This window comes from Lepidochelys olivacea (genome assembly GCF_965140295.1).
Source record: "Lepidochelys olivacea isolate rLepOli2 genome assembly, chromosome: 28".
In the NCBI taxonomy this organism is placed as follows: Eukaryota; Metazoa; Chordata; order Testudines; family Cheloniidae; genus Lepidochelys; species Lepidochelys olivacea.
The window spans coordinates 2,581,346-2,604,250 of NC_140438.1; the positions used below are offsets into that span (position 1 = coordinate 2,581,346).

At 53.6% G+C, this 22,905-nt stretch overlaps 1 protein-coding gene across 1 annotated transcript in view; it reads left to right on the forward strand.

Annotated features, from left to right (window-relative positions):
- KDM6B (lysine demethylase 6B) overlaps window positions 1-21,053 on the forward strand; it is a 56,590-nt gene extending 35,537 nt beyond the window's left edge. The window contains 11 exon segments of the mRNA XM_084616179.1: window positions 292-397; window positions 751-956; window positions 1,505-1,569; window positions 4,786-4,854; window positions 5,106-5,254; window positions 6,627-6,741; window positions 6,960-7,147; window positions 10,590-10,731; window positions 11,014-11,140; window positions 17,997-18,167; window positions 19,164-21,053. Coding sequence (XP_084472305.1) covers window positions 292-397; window positions 751-956; window positions 1,505-1,569; window positions 4,786-4,854; window positions 5,106-5,254; window positions 6,627-6,741; window positions 6,960-7,147; window positions 10,590-10,731; window positions 11,014-11,140; window positions 17,997-18,167; window positions 19,164-19,187 — 1,362 coding nt within the window. The 3' untranslated portion in view covers window positions 19,188-21,053.
- The last annotated feature ends 1,852 nt before the right edge of the window (window positions 21,054-22,905 follow it).

Below are 22,905 nucleotides of genomic sequence, written 5' to 3' on the forward strand. Positions count from 1 at the left end.
GCCGGGGGTGCGCCCAGGCTGGGCAGCCCAGGGATCTGATTTGGGGGTCTGGACTGGGGACGGACGGGGATACCGGAGAGGCCTGGGGGCTGGGGATACCGGAGGGGGCTGGGAGCAGACGGGGATACCGAAGGGGTCCGGGGGTCAGGGCCAGGGGGGATGGGGTTACTGGTGGGGATGGGGATACCAGAGGGACCCGGAGAGAGGGGCGGGGGAGGATACCGGAGGAACCTGGGGAGAGTGGGGGGGATACCAGACGTTTGCTATTCTCATTCTCTCTTCCCCCGGCAGCTGGAGAGCAAACGCGACGCCTTTTCGCCCGTCCTGCTGCAGTTCTGCACCGACCCCAAGAACCCCATCACGGTCATCCGGGGGCTGGCCGGCTCCCTGCGCCTCAGTGAGTGCCTGGCCGGGGGGTGCAGGGGGGAGCTATGGGGAGGGGAGTGCAGGGAGGCCGGGGCCCGGCCCGTGACTCTCTCCCGCGGCCGATGCGGGCGGGGGGCTCTGGGGGGCTGGGGGCCCGGCCCGTGACTCTCCCGCGGCCGATGCGGGCGGGGGGCTCTGGGGAGCCGGGGCCCCGCGACCGATGTGGATGGGGACTCTGGGGGGCTGGGGGCCCGGCCCGTGACTCTCCCGCGGCCGATGCGGGCGGGGGGCTCTGGGGAGCCGGGGCCCCGCGACCGATGTGGATGGGGACTCTGGGGGCCCGGCCCGTGACTCTCTCCCACGGCCGTGTCTCCCCCCGCCCAGACCTGGGCCTGTTTAGCACGAAGACGCTGGTGGAGGCCAGTGGGGAGCACGCCGTGGAGGTCCGCACCCAGGTGCAGCAGCCGTCGGACGAGAACTGGGACCTGTCGGGCACCCGCCAGGTGTGGCCGTGCGAAAGCAGCCGCTCGCACACCACGATCGCCAAGTACGCCCAGTACCAGGCCTCCTCTTTCCAGGAGTCGCTGCAGGTCAGTGCAGGGAATGGGGGGCCCGGACCCCGAGCGGGGACGCGTCGGGGGGGGGCGTATCCCTCCAGGGGCGCTCGGCACGTCCAGGGGGGGCCGTATCCCTCCGGGGATGCATCTGCGGGGGCCGTATCCCTCCAGGGACGCATCTGGGGGGCCGTAGCCCTCTGGGGGCACTCGGCAGGTCTGGGTGAAGCCCCATCTCCAGGGGGGTGCCCATGGCAGAGCCCCTGTTTGTGCTGATGGGGGTCTGCATGGGGAGGGGCCTGGTTTGTGCTGACTGTGGTCTGCGTGGGGAGGGGGGGTCTGGTTTGTGCAGATGGGGGCCGCAGGGGGGTCCAGTTTGTGCTGAAGGGGGGTTGCGGGGGGAGGGGGGTCCGGTCTGTGCAGACAGGGGGCTGCGGGGGGGGTCCGGTTTGTGCCAGCGGGGGGCTGCAGGGGAGGGGGCCCCAGTTTGTGCTGACAGGGGCTGCGTGAGGGGGGGGTTCGGTTTGTGCCAACGGGGGGGCTGCGTGGGGGAACCCCGGTTTGACGCACTCTCTCTGGGGCAGGAGGAGAAAGAAAGCGACGAGGAGGATGCGGACGAACCAGACAGCACCACGGAGACGCCCCCCAGGTACGATGGAAGCATGCGGGGGGGAGGGAAATGGGGTGCCCCCCTGCACACCCTCCCCTGCCTGCTCCTTTATCATCTGGCCGGGAGGTGGGCCAGTGTTGGGGGGACTGCGGGGGACTGCAACCCCAATATTGCGGGGGTTATGACCCCAGTATTGTCAGGGTGGGGGTGCTGTGACCCCCAATCATAGAATCATAGAATATCAGGGTTGGAAGGGACCCCAGAAGGTCATCTAGTCCAACCCCCTGCTCGAAGCAGGACCAATTCCCAGTTAAATCATCCCAGCCAGGGCTTTGTCAAGCCTGACCTTAAAAACCTCTAAGGAAGGAGATTCCACCACCTCCCTAGGTAACGCATTCCAGTGTTTCACCACCCTCTTAGTGAAAAAGTTTTTCCTAATATCCAACCTAAACCTCCCCCACTGCAACTTGAGACCATTACTCCTCGTTCTGTCCTCTTCCACCACTGAGAACAGTCTAGAGCCATCCTCTTTGGAACCCCCTTTCAGGTAGTTGAAAGCAGCTATCAAATCCCCCCTCATTCTTCTCTTCTGCAGGCTAAACAATCCCAGCTCCCTCAGCCTCTCCTCATAACTCATGTGTTCCAGGCCCCTAATCATTTTTGTTGCCCTTCGCTGGACTCTCTCCAATTTATCCACATCCTTCTTGTAGTGTGGGGCCCAAAACTGGACACAGTACTCCGGATGAGGCCTCACCAATGTCGAATAGAGGGGAACGATCACGTCCCTCGATCTGCTCGCTATGCCCCTACTTATACATCCCAAAATGCCATTGGCCTTCTTGGCAACAAGGGCACACTGCTGACTCATATCCAGCTTCTCGTCCACAGTCACCCCTAGGTCCTTTTCCGCAGAACTGCTGCTGAGCCATTCGGTCCCTAGTCTGTAGCGGTGCATTGGGTTCTTCCGTCCTAAGTGCAGGACCCTGCAATTATCCTTGTTGAACCTCATCCGATTTCTTTTGGCCCAATCCTCCAATTTGTCTAGGTCCCTCTGTATCCTATCCCTCCCCTCCAGCGTATCTACCACTCCTCCCACTTTAGTATCATCCGCAAATTTGCTGAGGGTGCAATCCACCCCATCCTCCAGATCATTTATGAAGATATTGAACAAAACCGTCCCCAGGACCGACCCTTGGGGCACTCCACTTGATACCGGCTGCCATCTAGACATGGAGCCATTGATCACTACCCGTTGAGCCCGACAATCTAGCCAACTTTCTATCCACCTTATAGTGCATTCATCCAGCCCAGACTTCCTTAACTTGCTGACAAGAATACTGTGGGAGATGTGTCAAAAGCTTTGCTAAAGTCAAGAAACAATACATCCACTGCTTTCCCTTCATCCACAGAACCAGTAATCTCATCATAAAAGGCGATTAGATTAGTCAGGCATGACCTTCCCTTGGTGAATCCATGCTGGCTGTTCCTGATCACTTTCCTCTCATGTAAGTGCTTCAGGATTGATTCTTTGAGGACCTGCTCCATGATTTTTCCAGGGACTGAGGTGAGGCTGACTGGCCTGTAGTTCCCAGGATCCTCCTCCTTCCCTTTTTTAAAGATTGGCACTACATTAGCCTTTTTCCAGTCATCTGGGACTTTCCCGGTTCGCCATCAGTTTTCAAAGATAATGGCCAATGGCTCTGCAACCACAGCCGCCAATTCCTTCAGCACTCTCGGATGCAACTCGTCCGGCCCCATGGACTTGTGCACGTCCAGCTTTTCTAAATAGTCCCTAACCACCTCTATCTCCACAGAGGGCTGGCCATCTCTTCCCCATTTTGTGATGCCCAGCGCAGCAGTCTGGGAGCTGACCTTGTTAGTGAAAACAGAGGCAAAAAAAGCATTGAGTACATTAGCTTTTTCCACATCCTCTGTCACTAGGTTGCCTCCCTCATTCAGTAAGGGGCCCACACTTTCCTTGGCTTTCTTCTTGTTGCCAACATACCTGAAGAAACCCTTCTTGTTACTCTTGACTTCTCTCGCTAGCTGCAGCTCCAGGTGCGATTTGGCCCTCCTAATTTCATTCCTACATGCCCGAGCAATATTTTTATACTCTTCCCTGGTCATATGTCCAACCTTCCACTTCTTGTAAGCTTTTTTATGTTTAAGATCCGCTAGGATTTCACCATTAAGCCAAGCTGGTCGCCTGCCATATTTACTATTCTTTCGACTCATCGGGATGGTTTGTCCCTGTAACCTCAACAGGGATTCCTTGAAATACAGCCAGCTCTCCTGGACTCCTTTCCCCTTCAAGTTAGTCCCCCAGGGGATCCTGGCCATCCGTTCCCTGAGGGAGTCGAAGTCTGCTTTCCTGAAGTCCAGGGTCCGTATCCTGCTGCTTACCTTTCTTCCCTGCGTCAGGATCCTGAACTCAACCAACTCATGGTCACTGCCTCCCAGATTCCCATCCACTTTTGCTTCCCCCACTAATTCTACCCGGTTTGTGAGCAGCAGGTCAAGAAAAGCTCCCCCCCTAGTTGGCTCCTCTAGCACTTGCGCCAGGAAATTGTCCCCTACACTTTCCAAAAACTTCCTGGATTGTCTATGCACCGCTGTATTGCTCTCCCAGCAGATATCAGGAAAATTAAAGTCGCCCATGAGAACCAGGGCGTGCGATCTAGTAGCTTCCGTGAGCTGCCGGAAGAAAGCCTCATCCACCTCATCCCCCTGGTCCGGTGGTCTATAGCAGACTCCCACCACTACATCACTCTTGTTGCTCACACTTCTAAACTTAATCCAGAGACACTCAGGTTTTTCTACAGTTTCGTACCGGATCTCTGAGCAGTCATACTGCTCCCTTACATACAGGGCTACTCCCCCACCTTTTCTGCCCTGCCTGTCCTTCCTGAACAGTTTATAACCATCCATGACAGTACTCTAATATTTAAGGGGGGCTGCGGTCCTGTGCTTGGGGGAGGCTGTGGGGAGATGTGACCCAACATTTGCCAGGCGTTTGAGGGGATTGCAGCTGTGGGGGCTTCACCCCCAGTTTTGGGGCGCTCCAGGGAAGCTGGGGGTGGCGGGGACACGATCCATTATTTGGGGCCAGTTGTGACCTCATTCTGTGTGGGGATCACTCCACGCTCGTTGTGGGAGGGACACGGGGCTTCGGGGGGCAATCCCTGAGCAGAGGAAGAGAGGTAGGGGAGAGCTGGGGGACCCCGCACCCCCATAAACCCTCTCTCTCCCCAGCAGCAACGCGGACCAGAAATCTCACCAGATCATCAAATTCGGGACCAACATCGACCTGTCCGACGCCAAGCGGTGAGGGGGCAGGGTGGGGGGCATGGGGCAAACCGGGCAGGGAGGGAGGGGGAAGATCTGACCCCCCCACACGCCTGTCCGGCTCCTTTTGGGGGCACGGGGTGGGTGGGTTTGCAGCACCCCCCTCTGACGGGTGGCCCCCGAGGAAGAGAGGAGGACTAGGCCAGGTAGGGGGGGAACCATGGGGAGAGGGAACTCAGTGCGGGGGGTGAGGACGCCGTCTGACGCTCCCCCCCCCGACTCACCGCCAGGTGGAAGCCACAGCTGCAGGAGCTGCTGAAGCTACCAGCCTTCATGCGGGTCACCTCGACGGGCAACATGCTGAGCCACGTGGGTCATACCATCCTGGGCATGAACACGGTGCAGCTGTACATGAAAGTGCCAGGCAGCCGGACGCCGGGTGAGCAGGGGGCAGGGGACGGAGGCCGGGCCATGTCGGAGTGTCCTGGAGGTGGGGGTGGGGTCCGTCACCGCTCCATCCCCTTAACTCCCCCCTCCATCCTCTTAACTCTCCCCTTCCGTCCCCTTAATCATTGAATCATAGAATATCAGGGTTGGAAGGGACCTCAGGAGGTATCTAGTGCAACCCCCTGCTCAAAGCAGGACCAATCCCCAATTAAATCATCCCAGCCAGGGCTTTGTCAAGCCTGACCTTAAAAACTTCTGAGGAAGGAGATTCTACCACCTCCCTAGGTAACGCATTCCAGTGTTTCACCACCCTCCTAGTGAAAAAGTTTTTCCTAATATCCAACCTAAACCTCCCCCACTGCAACTTGAGACCATTACTCCTTGTTCTGTCATCTGCTACCACTGAGAATAGTCTAGAACCATCCTCTCTGGAACCACCTCTCAGGTAGTTGAAAGCAGCTATCAAATCCCCCCTCATTCTTCTCTTCTGCAGACTAAACAATCCCAGGTCCCTCAGCCTCTCCTCATAAGTCATGTGTTCCAGTCCCCTAATCATTTTTGTTGCCCTTCGCTGGACTCTCTCCAATTTATCCACATCCTTCTTGAAGTGCGGGGCCCAAAACTGGACACAGTACTCCGGATGAGGCCTCGCCAATGTCGAATAGAGGGGGACGATCACGTCCCTCGATCTGCTCGCTATGCCCCTACTTATACATCCCAAAATGCCATTGGTCTTCTTGGCAACAAGGGCACACTGCTGACTCATATCCAGCTTCTCGTCCACTGTCACCCCTAGGTCCTTTTCCGCAGAACTGCTGCCTAGCCATTCGGTCCCTAGTCTGTAGCTGTGCATTGGGTTCTCCCGTCCTAAGGGCAGGACTCTGCACTTATCCTTATTGAACCTCATCAGATTTCTTTTGGCCCAATCCTCCAATTTGTCTAGGTCCCTCTGTATCCTATCCCTGCCCTCCAGCGTATCTACCACTCCTCCCAATTTAGTATCATCCGCAAATTTGCTGAGAGTGCAATCCACACCATCCTCCAGATCATTTATGAAGATACTGAACAAAACCGTCCCCAGGACCAACCCTTGGGGCACTCCACTTGATACCGGCTGCCAACTAGACATGGAGCCATTGATCCCTACCCATTGAGCCCAACAATCTAGCCAACTTTCTACCCACCTTATAGTGCGTTCATCCAGCCCGTACTTCTTTAAATTGCTGACAAGTTAATGCCCCCCTCCATCCCCTTAACTCTCCCCTTCCATCCCCTTAAGGCCCCTCTCCGTCTCCTTAACTCTCCCCGTCCATCCCCTTAACGCCCCCTCTTGCCTCACATTGCGCGTTGCTCCCCCCCCGTAGGCCACCAGGAGAACAACAACTTCTGCTCCGTGAACATCAACATCGGGCCAGGCGACTGCGAGTGGTTCGCGGTGCACGAGCATTACTGGGAGACCATCAGCGCCTTCTGTGACAGGTCGGGGTGGGGCCAGGGCCTTGAGGGCAGGGTCCGAGCCACAGGAGCGGGGCCATGGCCATGGGGGCGGGGCCTTACTGGGAGACCGACCGCACCTTCTGCGCTGGGTGCTGGGGCTATGGGGGCAGGGCTACAGCTGTGGGGGCGGAGCCGTGGGGCTGTATAGGTGACCCCTCCCCTTCTGAGTCTCACCGACCCCCCTTCCCCCCCCCCGGTAGGCACGGCGTGGACTACCTGACGGGCTCCTGGTGGCCCATCCTGGAGGACCTGTACAAGTCGAATATCCCCGTTTACCGATTCATCCAGCGCCCCGGGGACCTGGTGTGGATCAATGCGGGCACCGTGCACTGGGTGCAGGCCACAGGCTGGTGCAACAATATCGCCTGGAATGTCGGGCCCCTCACAGGTGCGGGCAGAGGGGCCGGGGCCTCGGAGGGCGGGACATCAGTGGCTAGGGGGCTGGGCAGCCCGGGAGGAGGGTAGCAGAGGGGGCTGGGGTTCCCACTGAGGGACAGTGGGGCAGGGGTCTGGAGCTTGGGCAGGAACCCCTGTCAAGAGCTGCCTGCCTCAAACCATCTGAGAGGTGCAGAGACATCCCTTAGGGGAGGATCTAGGACGAGAGGATGGGAAACGATCAAATACAGGCTGGGTCTGATCGGAAACAGTCACAGAAAAAAGCGTCCGTTCCATTCCATCGTGTAACGGCAGACAGCTGAAAGGAGACACGTTTTAAAGCCAATGCTAGGAGGCTAAATAACAAGATGGGTGAAGGAGAGTGCCTCGTGTTCAATGAGGAGGTTGATCTCACAGAAGCCTGGTGGAATGAGGATAATCAATGGGACACAGTAATACCAGGGAACCAAATCTATCGGAGGGACAGAACAGGTCGTGCGGGTGGGGGAATGGCAATAGAGGTGAAAGAAAGCGTAGAATCCAATGAAGTAAAAATCTTAAGTGGACCAAACTGTACCATAGAATCGCTCTGGCTAGTAATTCCGTGCTCGAGTAATGAGAATATAGCGGTAGGGACGTGTCACCGACCACCTGGCCAGGATGGTGCAAGTGATTGAAATGCTCAGAGAGATTAGAGAGGCTATTAAAATAAAAAACTCAATAATAATAATGGGGGATTTCAGTTATCTCCGTATTGACAGGGTACCTGTCACCTCAGGACGGGATGCAGAGATAAAGTTTCTTGACACCTTAAATGACTGCTTCTTGGAGCAGCTGGTCCTGGAACCCACCAGAGGAGAGACAATTCTTGATTTAGTCCTAAGTGGAGCACAGGATCTGGTGCAAGAGGTGAATATAGCTGGACCGCTTGGTAATAGTGACCATAATATAATTAAATTTAATATCCCTGTGGCAGGAAAAACACCGTAGAGGCCCAACACTGTAGCATTTAATTTCAGAAAGGGGGACGACACAAAACGAGGAGGTTAGTGAAACAGAAATTAAAGGGTACGGTGCCAAAAGTGAAATCCCTGCAAGCTGCATGGACACTTTTTAAAGACCCCATCATAGAGGCTCAACTTCAACATACACCCCAAATTAAAAAAATATAGTAAAAGAACCAAAAAAGAGCCACTGTGGCTAAACAACCACATAAAAGAAGCAGTGAGAGGAAAAAAGGCATCCTTTAAAAAGTGGAAGTGAAATCCTAGTGAGGAAAACAGAAAGGAGCATAAACTCTGGCAAGTGAAGTGTACAAATATAATTAGGAAGGCCAAAAAAGAATTTGAAGAACAGCTAGACAAAGCCTCAAAAAGTAATAGTAAAAATTTTTTGAAGTACATCAGAAGCAGGAAGGCTGCTAAACAACCCGTGGGGCCACTGAACGATCGAGGTGCTAAAGGAGCACTCCAGGACGATAAGGCCATTGCGGAGAAACTAAATGAATTCTTTGGATCTGTCTTCACAACTGAGGATGTGAGGGAGAGTCCCAACCCTGAGCCATTCTTTTTAGGTGACAGATCTGAGGAACTGTCCCAGATTGAGGTGTCATTAGAGGAGGTTTTGGAACAAATTGATAAATTAAACAGTAAACAAGTCACCAGGACCAGATGGTTTTCAGCCAAGAGTTCTGAAGGACTCAAATGTGAAATTGCAGAAAAACTAATTGTAGTCTGTGACCTGTCATTTAAATCAGCTTCTGGACCAAATGACTGGAGGGTAGCTAATGTGACCCCAATTTTTAAAAAGGGCTCCAGAGGTGATCCCGGCAATTACAGGCTGGTAAGCCTGACATCAGTACCAGGCCAACTGGTTGAAACTCTAGTAAAAGAATAAAATTGTCAGACACAGATGAACATAATTTGTTGAGGAAGAGTCAACATGGTTTTAGTAAAGGGAAATCACGCCTCACCAATCTGCTAGAATTCTTTGAGGGGATCAACAAGCATGTGGACCAAAGGGATCCAGTGGATATAGTGTGCTTAGATTATCAGAAAACCTTTGACAAGGTTCCTCACCAAAGGCCCTTATGCAAAGTAAGCTGTCGTGGGATCAGAGGGAAGGTCCTCTCATGGATCGGTAACTGATAAAAAGATACAAAACAAAGGGTAATATAAATGGTCAGTTTTCAGAGCGGAGAGAGGTAAGTAGTGGTGTCCCCCAGGGGTCTGTTCTGGGACTGGTCCTATTCAACATATTCATAAATGATCTGGGAAAAGGTGGCCACAGTGAGGTGACAATATTTGCAGATGCTACAAAATTACTCAAGATAGTTAAGTCCCAGGCAGACTGCGAAGAGCTACAAAGGGATCTCTCAAAACTGGGTGACTGGGCAACAAAATGGCAGATGAAGTTTAATGTTGATAAATGCAAAGTAATGCACATGGAAAACATAATCCCAGCTATACAGATAAAATGATGGGGTCTAAATTGGCTGTTCCCACTCAAGAAAGAGATCTTGGAGTCACGGTGGATAGTTCTCTGAAAACATCCACTCAATGTGCAGCGGCAGTCAAAGAAACCAACCGAATGTTGAGAATCATTAGGAAAGGGATAGATAATAAGACAGAAAATATCCTGTTGCCTCTATATAAATCCATGGGATGCCCACACCTTGAACACTGTGTGCAGATGTGGTCGCCCCACCTCAAGAAAGATCTATTGGAACTAGAAAAGATTCAGAAAAGGGCAACAAAAATGATTCGGGGTATGGAACGGCTTCTGTATAAGGAGAGTTTAATAAGACTGGGACTTTTCAGTTTGGAAAAGAGACAGCTAAGGGGAGATATGATTGAGGTCTATAAAATCATGACTGGTGTGGAGAAAGTGAATAACAAAGTGTTGTTTACTCCTTCTCATAACACAAGAACTAGGGGTCCCCCAATGAAATTAACAGGCAGCAGGTTTAAAACACACAAAAGGAAGTATTTCTTCACACAACGCAAAGTCGATCTGGGGAACTCCTCGCCAGAGGATGTTGTGAAGGCCAAGACTAGAACAGGGCTCAAAAAAGAACTAGATACATTCATGGAGGATAGGTCCATCAATGGCTATTAGCCAGGATGGGCAGGGATAGTGTCCCTAGCGTCTGCTTGCCAGAAGCTGGGAATGGGCAACAGGGGATGGATCACCTGGTAGTGGCCGCGGTCGGCAGACAGGACACTGGGCTAGATGGACCTTTGGTCTGACCCAGTCTGGCCAAACTTATGTCTTATGTTCATCTCTCTTGGATTTGGCTCCACCAAGTGGCAGAAATGTGTACTGCAGCCTCGGGAGGGCACTGGTGGGTTATGGGGGGCAGGGAATGGGGCACGGGGCCTGTCCCATCTTGGGCTGCGGCTGTGTCTGGGGTGGGGTTTTGCTGGCTGCTGCCTCACCCTCTCCCCCTCCTGCAGCCTATCAATACCAGCTGGCCCTGGAGCGCTACGAATGGAACGAGGTGAAGAACGTGAAGTCCATCGTGCCCATGATCCACGTCTCGTGGAACGTCGCCCGGACGGTCAAGATCAGCGACCCCGACCTCTACAAGATGATCAAGTGAGTGGCGCCCCTGTGACTCCTCCCCACCCCAGCCCTACCTCCTGCCCTGTGAGCCTGGCTGGTGGGCTTGGCGGGGTCCCCCTAGCAATGGGAGTGGGAGTTACCACCCCATTGAGATGCATGGCGCAGCTCCCCCCCCTCCGAGCAATGGGCTCAGGCTCTCGGCAGACTCGGGCAGCGTCGGTGACACTTAGGGCAGCTCCCCCACTCTGAGCGCTTGCCCACGTCTCGCTCCCTCTCCGTCCCATTCACTCGCTCCCCGTCTTCTCTCCCTGCCAGGTATTGCCTCATGCAGTCCATCAAGCACTGCCAGGTGCTGCGGGAGACCTTGGTGCGTTCGGGGAAGAAGATCGCCTACCAGGGCCGGGTGAAGGACGAGCCGGCCTACTATTGCAACGAGTGTGACGTGAGTGCCGGGACTGCGAGTGGGGGTCCCGCTGCAGCCGCTAGGTACCAGCCAGCTACTCTAGCACCCGCAGGGCACTAGAGGTCGCTGTGTTGCCAGATTTCCCATCCTTTGGCTGAGACAGCCACACCCCTCAGCCTCAAGGGCTGGTGACCCGGCCCAACCCGCACCTGCTTCCAAATCTTCAACCTGCCGCTTCAGTTGGAGGTGGGATCCGCCGTCCCTGAGCGGTTGGGCAGAGTTGCCCTCTGGCTGCGCCTCCCCTCGGAGGTGGCTGCAGCCGAGACCCAACCGAACCACCCTTCTTTGCTTCACAGTCTCCCCGCTTGGATTCCGTTGTGACAGGGTGTATGGTTAATAAAACCCATGGTTAAGGAAAGACACCTCTGTGGGCAGCAGGGAATACCGCGTCCCAGTTCGAACCCTGTGCATGAGATTTGCTTTACTCTGTAAAATGCCTCCTGTCCCACATCCAGTTTGGGATTCCTTTGCGGCATCAGCCTCGTCCGCACTAAGAGACGGGTCCGTAATGGGCTAAAAGCCAGAAACAGTGAGTATGAAACGCGGTTTGTTTAAAAGAGAGAGAAAAGGGCAGCTCGCGATTATTGGAAAAGTGGCCGGAAACTTTGAAAAAGGAAGAGACGGATCGTAAGCATGGGAGAAGATGGAGGAACGGCTCAGACGGATGTGGAGAAAACGGAGCAACGACAAAACACGGCGCAAACCAACGAACAACTCAACGAAATGCAGAGGATGAACATGAAGAGAGGGACTCGGAGAAATGGGGCAAAACCGGATTAGCTACTCGGCTAAAATCGGTGGAAACAGATTAGTGAGCAGGACCTGGAATACTGTGTGTAGTTCTGGTCTCCCATGTTTAAGAAGGATGAATTCAAACTGGAACAGGTACAGAAAAGGGCTACGAGGATGATCCGAGAAATAGAAAACCTGTCTTATGAAAGGAGACTCAAGGAGCTTGGCTTGTTTAGCCTAACTAAAAGAGGGATGAGAGGAGATATGATTGCAGTAGATGTATTGTTTCTTGACTTTAGCAAAGCTTTTGACACGGTCTCCCACAGTATTCTTGTCAGCAAGTTAAGGAAGTCTGGGCTGGATGAATGCACTATAAGGTGGGTAGAAAGCTGGCTAGATTGTCGGGCTCAACGGGTAGTGATCAATGGCTCCATGTCTAGTTGGCAGCCGGTATCAAGTGGAGTGCCCCAAGGGTCGGTCCTGGGGCCGGTTTTGTTCAATATCTTCATAAATGATCTGGAGGATGGTGTGGATTGCACTCTCAGCAAATTTGCGGATGATACTAAACTAGGAGGAGTGGTAGATACGCTGGAGGGGAGGGATAGGATACAGAAGGACCTAGACAAATTGGAGGATTGGGCCAAAATAAATCTGATGAGGTTCAATAAGGATAAGTGCAGGGTCCTGCACTTAGGATGGAAGAATCCAATGCACCGCTACAGACTAGGGACCGACTGGCTCGGCAGCAGTTCTGCGGAAAAGGACCTAGGGGTGACAGTGGACGAGAAGCTGGATATGAGTCAGCAGTGTGCCCTTGTTGCCAAAAAGGCCAATGGCATTTTGGGATGTATAAGTAGGGGCATAGCGAGCAGATCGAGGGACGTGATCGTTCCCCTCTATTCGACATTGGTGAGGCCTCATCTGGAGTACTGTGTCCAGTTTTGGGCCCCACACTTCAAGAAGGATGTGGATAAATTGGAGAGAGTCCAGCGAAGGGCAACAAAAATGATTAGGGGACTGGAACACATGAGTTATGAGGAGAGGCTGAGGGAGCTGAGCTTGTTTAGCCTGCAGAAGAGAAGAACGAGGGGGGATTTGATAGCTGCTTTCAACTACCTGAAAGGGGGTTCCAGAGAGGATGGCTCTAGACTGTTCTCAATGGTAGCAGATGACAGAACGAGGAGTAATGGTCTCAAGTTGCAGTGGGGGAGGTTTAGATTGGATATTAGGAAAAACTTTTTCACTAAGAGGGTGGTGAAACACTGGAATGCGTTACCTAGGGAGGTGGTAGAATCTCCTTCCTTAGAGGTTTTTAAGGTCAGGCTTGACAAAGCCCTGGCTGGGATGATTTAACTGGGAATTGGTCCTGCTTCGAGCAGGGGGTTGGACTAGATGACCTTCTGGGGTCCCTTCCAACCCTGATATTCTATGATTCTATGCTCTCTATAAATATATCAGAGGGATAAATACTGGAGAGGGAGAAGAATTATTTAAGCTCAGTACCAATGTGGACACAAGAACAAATGGATATATACTGGCTATCGGGAAGTTTAGACTTGAAATTAGATGAAGGTTTCTAACCATCAGAGGAGTGAAGTTCTGGAACAGCCTTCCAAGGGGAGCAGTGGGGGCAAAAGACCTATCTGGCTTCAAGATTAGACTCGATAAGTTTATGTAGGAGATGGTATGATGGGATAACATGATTTTGGCAATTAATTGATCTTTACATATTCATGGTAAATAGGCCCAATGGCCTGTGATGGGATGTTAGATGGGGTGGGATCTGAGTTACTACAGAGAATTCTTTCCTGGGTGTCTGGCTGGTGAATCTTGCCCACATGCTCAGGGTTCAGCTGATCGCCATATTTGGGGTCGGGAAGGAATTTTCCTCCAGGGCAGATTGGAAGAGGCCCTGGAGGTTTTTCGCCTTCCTCTGTAGCATGGAGCACGGGTCACTTGCTGGAGGATTCTCTGCTCCTTGAAGTCTTTAAACCATGGTTTGAGGACTTCAGTAGCTCAGACATAGGTGAGGGGTTTATCGCAGGAGTGGGTGGGTGAGATTCTGTGGCCTGCATTGTGCAGGAGGTCAGACTAGACGATCATAACGATCCCTTCTGACCTTAATATCTATGAATCTATGAATCTGTGTAAATGGGAAGAAAATGAATTACTGACTCATCGTAAGGAGGAGAAAATGGAGCAGAGATTTGGCTGGATATGGTGTGAAAGAATTAGCCATCACTCTAAATATGGATAAACAACTCAGCCAAACGGCACAAACAGGATGCAGAGGGATCTGCGCCTCATCGGAATGGAGGGCAGAGTGGTTAGCGACTTGATTAACGTAGGTGGATTAGCAACACGGCTAAATGGGCTGAAAATGGATTCGTCCTTCAGCTAAACAGGACCAGCATGGATTGGCCAAGTGCCTACACCCGGCGAATCTGTTCAGCGTGGCGTGAAGTGATGGTGAGTCGGCTACTGGGCGCAGGCAGCTTAGCGACAGATTGGTGACCCGGCTGAACGAGGTTTAAATGGAGACTCAGTGAAATGCTATGCGGACCCGATTAGCGACCCGGTCAGACATGGCATAAACGGTTTAGCAACTTGGCGAAATGGGCTGCCGGTGGATTAGCCACTCAGGGCAAAGCCTCGCAGGTGGATTCGCGACTTGGCTAAACATGGCAGAAATAGATGCACAGACAATCCAAGAAGTTTTTGGAAAGGGTAGGGGACAATTTCCTGGTGCAAGTGCTGGAGGAACCGACTAGGGGCAGAGCGTTTCTTGACCTGCTGCTCACAAACCGGGAAGAATTAGTAGGGGAAGCAAAAGTGGATGGGAACCTGTGAGGCAGTGACTATGAGATGGTTGAGTTCAGGATCCTGACACAGGGAAGAAAGGAGAGCAGCAGAATACAGACCCTGGACTTCAGAAAAGCAGACTTTGATTCCCTCAGGGAACGGATGGGCAGGATCCCCTAGGAGAATAACATGAGGGGGAAAGGAGTCCAGGAGAGCTGGCTGTATTTTAAAGAATCCTTATTGAGGTTACAGGAACAAACCATCCCAATGTGTAAAAAGAATAGTAAATATGGCAGGCGACCAGCTTGGGTTAACAGTGAAATCCTTGCTGATCTTGAACACAAAAAAGAAGCTTACAAGAAGGGGAAGATTGGACAAATGACCAGGGAAGAGTATAAAAATATTGCTCGGGGATGCAGGAATGAAATCAGGAAGGCCAAATCACACCTGGAGTTGTAGATAGCAAGAGATGTTAAGAGTAACCAGAAGGGTTTCTACAGGTATGTTAGCAACAAGAAGAAAGTCAAGGAAAGTGTGGGCCCCTTACTGAATGAGGGAGGCAAGCTAACGACAGAGGATGTGGAAAAAGCTAATGTACTCAATGCTTTTTTTGCCTCTGTCTTCACGAACAAGCTCAGCTCCCAGACTGCTGCACTGGGCAGCACAGCATGGGGAGGAGGTGACCAGCCCTCTGTGGAGAAGGAAGTGGTTCGGGACTATTTAGAAAAGCTGGATGAGCACAAGTCCATGGGGCCGGATGCGCTGCATCCGAGAGTGCTAAAGGAGTTGGGGATGTGATTGCAGAGCCATTGGCCATTATCTTTGGAAACTCAAGGCGATCGGGGGAAGTCCCGGACGACTGGAGAAAGGCTAATGTAGTGCCCATCTTTAAAAAAGGGAAGAAGGAGGATCCTGGGAACTACAGGCCAGTCAGCCTCACCTCAGTCCCCGGAAAAATCATGGAGCAAGTCCTCAAGGAATCAATTCTGAAGCTCTTAGAGGAGAGGAAAGTGATCAGAAACAGTCAGCATGGATTCACCAAGGGCAAGTCATGCCTGACTAATCTAATCGCCTTCTATGATGAGATTACTGGCTCTGTGGTTGAGGGGAAAGCGGTGGACGTGTTGTTCCTTGACTTTAGCAAAGCTTTTGACACGGTCTCCCACAGTATTCTTGTCAGCAAGTTAAAGAAGTATGGGCTGGATGAATGGACTACAAGGTGGGTAGAAAGTTGGCTAGATTGTCGGGCTCAACGGGTAGTGATCAATGGCTCCATGTCTAGTTGGCAGCCGGTGTCAAGTGGAGTGCCCCAAGGGTCGGTCCTGGGGCCGGTTTCGTTCAATATCTTCATAAATGCTCTGGAGGATGATGTGGATTGCACCCTCAGCAAGTTTGCAGATGACTCTAAACTGGGAGGAGAGGTAGATATGCTGGAGGGTAGGGATAGGATACAGAGGGCCCTAGACAAATTAGAGGATTGGGCCAAAAGAAATCTGATGAGGTTCAACAAGGACAAGTGCAGAGTCCTGCACTTAGGATGGAAGAATCCCATGCACCGCTACAGACTAGGGACCAACTGGCTAGGCAGCAGTTCTACGGAAAAGGACCTAGGGGTAACAGTGGATGAGAAGCTGGATAGGAGTCAGCAGTGTGCCCTTGTTGCCAAGAAGACCAATGGCGTTTTGGGATGTATAAGTAGGGGCACTGCCAGCAGATCGAGGGACGTGATCGTTCCCCTCTATTCGACATTGGTGAGGCCTCATCTGGAGTACTGTGTCCAGTTTTGGGCCCCACACTACAAGAAGGATGTGGATAAATTGGAGAGAGTCCAGCGAAGGGCAACAAAAATGATTAGGGGACTGGAACACATGACTTATGAGGAGAGGCTGAGGGAGCTGGGATTGTTTAGTCTGCGGAAGAGAAGAATGAGGGGGGATTTGATAGCTGCTTTCAACTACCTGAAAGGGGGTTCCAAAGATGGCGGCTCTAGACTGTTCTCAGTGGTAGCAGATGACAGAACAAGGAGTAATGGTCTCACGTTGCAGGGGGGAGGTTTAGGTTGGATATTAGGAAAAACTTTTTCACTAGGAGGGTGGTGAAACACTGGAATGCGTTTCCTAGGGAGGTGGTAGAATCTCCTTCCTTAGAAGTTTTTAAGGTCAGGCTTGACAAAGCCCTGGCCGGGATGATTTAGTTGGGGTTGGTCCTGCTTTGAGCAGGGGGTTGGACTAGTTACCTCCTGAGGTCCCTTCCAACCCTCATATTCTGTGATTCTATGAGCGACTGGGAGAAACGTGGTGCAAATGAATTGGCGACTGGTGAAGAGGGATGAACTGAGAGAGCAGGAGGACGACCAGGTGCTTGGTGTCCAGAGAGGGGGATGCCAGAGCCCCGGATGGGATCAGAGAAAGCTGTCAGCAGGCAGGGCCGGCCGCAGAGCCAGTCTCAGGGCAACCTACCACGCACCAAGGGCAGATTGCGTGTACCTCCGGATCAGCGGGAAGAAGCGGCCGGCCGGCTCTTAAGCGCAGCCCAGCTTATGTGACATGGCTCGCCCTGCCAGGGGACCCTCCGGAGGGGACGACGTTTGGGGCAGCCAGGGCTCGGCAGCGAGGGAGAGTCCCTGGCTCCAGAGACCTGACCCTGGCAGAGCACGGACTAGTGTGCGAACCGTCTGGCACTGTGCGGCCGCAGGGCTTCATGTGCCTCTTAAAGCACCAGGGCGGGAGCCAGGACTCCTGGGTTCTCTCCCCGGCTCTGGGAGGGGCGTGGGGGCTGGTGGGTCAGAGCAGTGGGGGCTGGGAGCCAGGACTCCTGGATTCCGCTCCTGGCTCAGAGAGGGCCCGTATCTGTAACCGTGGTGGCTGTGAACGTGCCTTTGCAAAGCGTGCAAATAAACCTTCCCCCCCGACGCCGCGCCGGCTGCTTCTCTCGTTGGTGCCCCGATCGCCGCCATGATCCAGGCCACCCAGCCTGGGCCCCATGGCCTCTGATAGGGTCAGGGAGGTGGGGGGCTGCGCACTGGAAGGAGCGGGTTTGTGGACTGGCTGTAGTACGTTCGTTAACACGGTAAAGGACGTGGGGGGGCTGGGAGTCAGGACTTCTGGGGTCTCTGGGAGGGGAGTGGGGACTGGTGCGTTACAGCAGGGGGCTGGGAGCCAGGACACCTGGGTTCCATTTCTTGCTCTACCCTGCCCCCAGTTTCCTTTAGGGCTGTGGCCTGGTGCCGTGCCATCCTCCTCTCTGGCAGGCGTGGTGTAGCCAGCAGGGGGAGCTCACATCATACGTCCCGCCCCTGCAGGTGGAGGTGTTCAATATCCTGTTTGTGACGAGCGAGAACGGCAGCAAGAACTCGTACCTGGTGCACTGCGAGGACTGCGCCCGCCAGCGCAGCACCGCCCTGCACGGCGTGGTGGTGCTGGAACAGTACAAGACGGAGGAGCTGATGCAGATCTATGACAGCTTCACCCTGGTGAGGGCCTGGGGGCGCTGTGGGGCAGGGAGCGGGGCGGGGGGCTCAGCAGGGGGCTCTCTGCTCTGGCAGGCAGGGCAGCGCTAGGGGGCACTGTCCTGTAGGGAGCACATTCTCCCACTTGAGGTCCCTTTTTCCCTGGTGACTCACTGGAACGTGTGCTCCCGGGGGGAATTCTGCACCAAAAAATTAAAAATTCTGCGGTCAATATTTTAAACTTCTGCATATTTTATTTGTGAAAATCACAGAATCTAATCACGCCGGTTTCAATTATTTTAGTCATTTATTTCAAAATACTTGTCAGCGAGTACATCTGAATGATAGACAACAGAAACAATTCAGGTGTGTCCCTGCATCCCTCCCCCATCCCCAAGTGACTCTGCACCCCCTTCCCTGTCTCCATGTGTACTTGCATCCCCACTCAGATACCCCTCCCCCATCCCCATGTGTCCCTGTGCCCCCGCTTAGCGATCCCCCTCCCTCCATCCCTATGTATCCTTCCACTTGCCTCCCCCTGTGCCCATGTGTCTCCGCACCCTTACGCCCATTCAGTTCCTGCCCCAGTCCATCCCCCCTATTAGCCCTTCTGAACCCCCGTCTGTGACCCCAGTGCCCCATGTTGTCCATTCCCCCATGTCACCTGTCTCCTGACCTGGCCCAGGGGCAGGGCGCTGTGCAGAAGGCAGCCTCTTTGTCTTCCCTATCCGCAGCTGGGGATGCTCCTGCCTGGGAGCCGCTGCTCTCTGTTCTGGTGACACAGCGACCCCTGGTGGGCAAAAGGAGTAACTGCAGCACCTTTCAGGCAGACATGTATTTTCTGCGGTTGGGTGGGGCAGGGAGGAATTGAGCATGACACATGAATTCTGCGCGTGCGCAGTGGTGCAGAATTCCCCCAGGAATAAACGTAAAGGGAAGGTATTGGGGGGAGGGAGTGCCCTGCTGCCATGCACAGGACTCCTGGGTCCCATTAACCCTTTCTTTCCTTCCCACCCACAGGCTGGATCCCCCAGCTCCAGATGAGCCAGACCTCGCCCAGGTACTTCCTGGGCAGAGACAGGAATCAGCTCCCCCTTCCCCTGTGCCCCCCTGCCCCACTGGGGGAAGGAGGGGACATCTTGGCACTGCCCGTCCCAGTGGCCAATAGCAGACAAGCTCTTGTTTACTCCGGAACCGCTCCGGCCCAATCAGCTTTGCTGTTGAAACGGGGGGGGGGGAGCCCCAGAAGCAGCCAATCTTCTGCGTGATACCAAGAGCCAATCCGCAAGCAGCCTGTGAATACAGAAACTCACACAAATGAACTTTTTAATTTATTCTTGACAATGACCTTGGGGGGGAGACGGGGAAACTTTTTAAAAGAAATATTTTTTTTTTAATTTTATTTTGGAAAATAATAAAAACCACACACACACACCCCCGCCCACGAGACGGGAAAAGGAAAAACATGGACGCTGGGCAGCTCAGAGGGGCCAGCGGAGCCCTCCGGGCGGTTCCCTGACAGACACACGCCGGCCTTCGACCGGGGACAGGAGATCGGCCACACGCAGGAGAACACGGACTCTGGAACTCCGCCACAATCTCTCTTCGTCGACGGAGCATTAACTCGTTCGGTTTGCAGAAGCGGGGCGGGGGGTGGGGCGGGGGGGGGGAGACCCCGGCAGCAGCAGCGGGGAAAGGGGGTTGGGTTGTTTTTTCTTTTTGTCGTCTTTTTACATTTTTCTTGTCAGCAAATTAAGCAAAAAAAAAAAAAACAAAACAAAAAAAAACCAACCAACAACAAAAAATACGGGTTTTTTAAGCAGGAATTTCCCTTTGTTTCCTCTTTGTGCGTTTGTGGCAGTGGGAGATTGTACATTGGTTTATATATATATAGGCGCGGGGCGGGCGGTTTGTGTGAGCGTGCGTGGTTTGATTCTCACTCTTTGCTTTCTTAAATCCTGGCTGCTTTGCTTTGGGGGTCTTTTGATTCGATGTATTCCTGGCTTGATTTTTTTTTTTCTTCTGAACTCATGTGAAGGAGCCAATTCCCGCCGGCTTGGGTCCCTGATTGTGCGAACGATGGTGCAAAGGGGGAGCGAGGAACCCTGCTCGGATTCCAGCCCCGTGCTCAGGGCTTCGCGGGAACCCTGCCCCCGGGAGCTGCCTTCCCCTGGGTTAAGCGTTTCGCACAATCGCGGCCGTGTTTTACACTTCTCTCAGGTCATCCACAGAAACTGAGCCAGGACGGCAGGACAGATATCTGCCTTAACTCCCCCGCCGGCCAGGTTTCGCCTCTCCACTTCTCACTTGTTTTCAAACGAGAAACATGTCGGGTGCTTTTTCTTTTCTTTTTCTTTTTTTTTTTTTACCTCCAGGTCTCAGAGTTTTGCAATTTGTAAATTGTCCTCTTGTTGTCGTTGTGTATTTTTTCTTTTATTTATACATCATTTTTGTAATGATTTCTCTATTTATTGGTTGCTATTGGGGGGTTGATTTGAGTGTTCGGGGGTTGTTTTTTTTAAATCTCTTTTTTTTTTAAATCATGTGTATTTGTCTGTTTCTCGCCGGAATTTTTGGGGGGGGTTTTAATGTTAAGGCTCAGCCCGTCCCCGGCATCGTGAGACGGGGGTTTTTGTTCAGTCTTTTGCCTCTTTTCATGGTGCTGAATTCCACACTCACTGTGCGATCGGGACTTCTGTTCATTTCCTTTTGAGGAATCTTGTCCCTTTCCCCCTCCCCTTGTAGAACCCCCCCCCCCACTCCTATCCCAGCATCTCGCCAACACACTGAATGAAACAAGCGGAAGTCTGGGTCCTCCTGGATTATACTGTACTGTAAGGCGACAAAGGAAAAAAAAATCTTATTTTGTAAATGTAAAAAAGATTAAATTAACTCACAGAGATACAGAAAGGGCCTCGTTGCTTTTTGTTCCAAACGGGACGGCGAGTTTCTTCGTCGACGCTCCAAAGCCCAGGAGCTGGGCAATGAGTCCCTTGGCCGATCTGGGCTGAGACGTGGTGAGAGGTGATTCTTGGTGGCGTCAAATCAAAAATTTCCCGGAAGATGCTTTGGCCAAACTCTACCAATGAATCTTCACGATTGAGAGCGGTGCTGGGCCCAGTGCCGTGGGCCACGTGTTACCATGGAGAAAAGGGCTGATGGGGCAGAAAGAAAGAAGCCACAGAAAGGATCCCAGGGCTCCGTCTCTGGATCATCTCCAGGAGGGGCCGCGGTTACGTGGGGAGGAAATCCCAGGCGGTCAGAGGGCATGATGAAATGGATTTTCTGACCTGAAACTACCCCAACATCGTTAAAGCAATAACTTCCCCCTGCCCACAACTGCCATAAGAACATAAGTTCAGCCACACGGGCAAACAGAGGCCAGGGACACCATCCCTGCCCATCCTGGCTAATAGCCACTGATGGACCCATCCTCCAGGAACGTATCTAGTTCTTTTTTGAACCCTGTTATAGTCTTGGCCTTCACAACATCCCCCGGCGAGGAGTTCCACAGGTTGACTGCGTGTTGTGTGAAGAAATACTTCCTGTTGTTTGTTTTAAACCTGCCGCCTATTGATTTCATCTGGTGACCCCTAGTTCTTGTGTTATGAGACCGAGTAAACAACACTTCCTTATCAACTTTCTCCACACCCGTCATGATTTTATAGACCTCTATCATATTCCCCCCTTAGTCGTCTCTTTTCCAGGCTGAAAAGTCCCCATCTTATTCGTCTCTCCTCGTACGGAAGCCGGTCCAGACCCCTCATCGTTTTTGTTGCCCTTTTCTGAAACTTTCCCAGTTCCAACAGATCTTTTTTTGAGCTGGGGCGACCACACCCGCTCGCAGTGTTCGAGACGTGGGCGTCCCACGGATTTATATAGAGGCGACAGGATATTTTCTGTCCTGTTCTCTTTCCCTTTCTTCATGATTCCCAGCGGTCGGTTCCTTTTTCCGACGCTGCGGCACATCGAGTGGATGTTTTCAGAGAACTCTCCACCGTGAGGCCGAGATCCCTCTCTGGGGCGGGAGCAGCTCGGTGCCAGACTGAGCCTTCGGGGGCCAAGCGGTTTTCCTGCGTGGGTCCTTCCCCCTGGGCCCAGTCATCCACCACCAAATAACTTTTTATTTTTAGTTGGTACAGGGGGCGGGCTAGGAGGGGGCTGTATTGCGGGAGTGAGGGGCACCGGCAGAGCTGGGGGGGGGCCAGGGCTGGGGCTGGGGGGCGGGAGTGAGGGGCACCGGCAGAGCGTGGGGGGGGGGTAGGGCTGGGGCTGCGGGTCGGGAGTGAGGGGCACCAGCAGAGCTGGGGGGGGCGGGAGTGAGGGGCACCGTCAGAGCTGAGGGGGGCCAGGGCTGGAGCTGGGGGGCGGGAGTGAGGGGCACCGGCAGAGCTGGGGGGGGGTAGGGCTGGGGCTGCAGGTCGGGAGTGAGGGGCACCGGCAGAGCTGGGGGGGCCCAGGGCTGGGGCTGGGGGGCGGGAGTGAGGGGCACCGGCAGAGCTGGGGGGGGGGCCAGGGCTGGAGCTGGGGGTCGGGAGTGAGGGGCACCGGCAGAGCGTGGGGGGGGAGGGCTGGGGCTGGGGGGCGGGAGTGAGGGGCACCGGCAGAGCGTGGGGGGGGGAAGGGCTGGGGCTGGGGGGCGGGAGTGAGGGGCACCGGCAGAGCTGGGGGGGCCAGGGCTGGGGCTGTGGGTCGGGAGTGAGGGGCACCGGCAGAGCTGGGGGGGGCCAGGGCTGGGGGGCGGGAGTGAGGGGCACCGGCA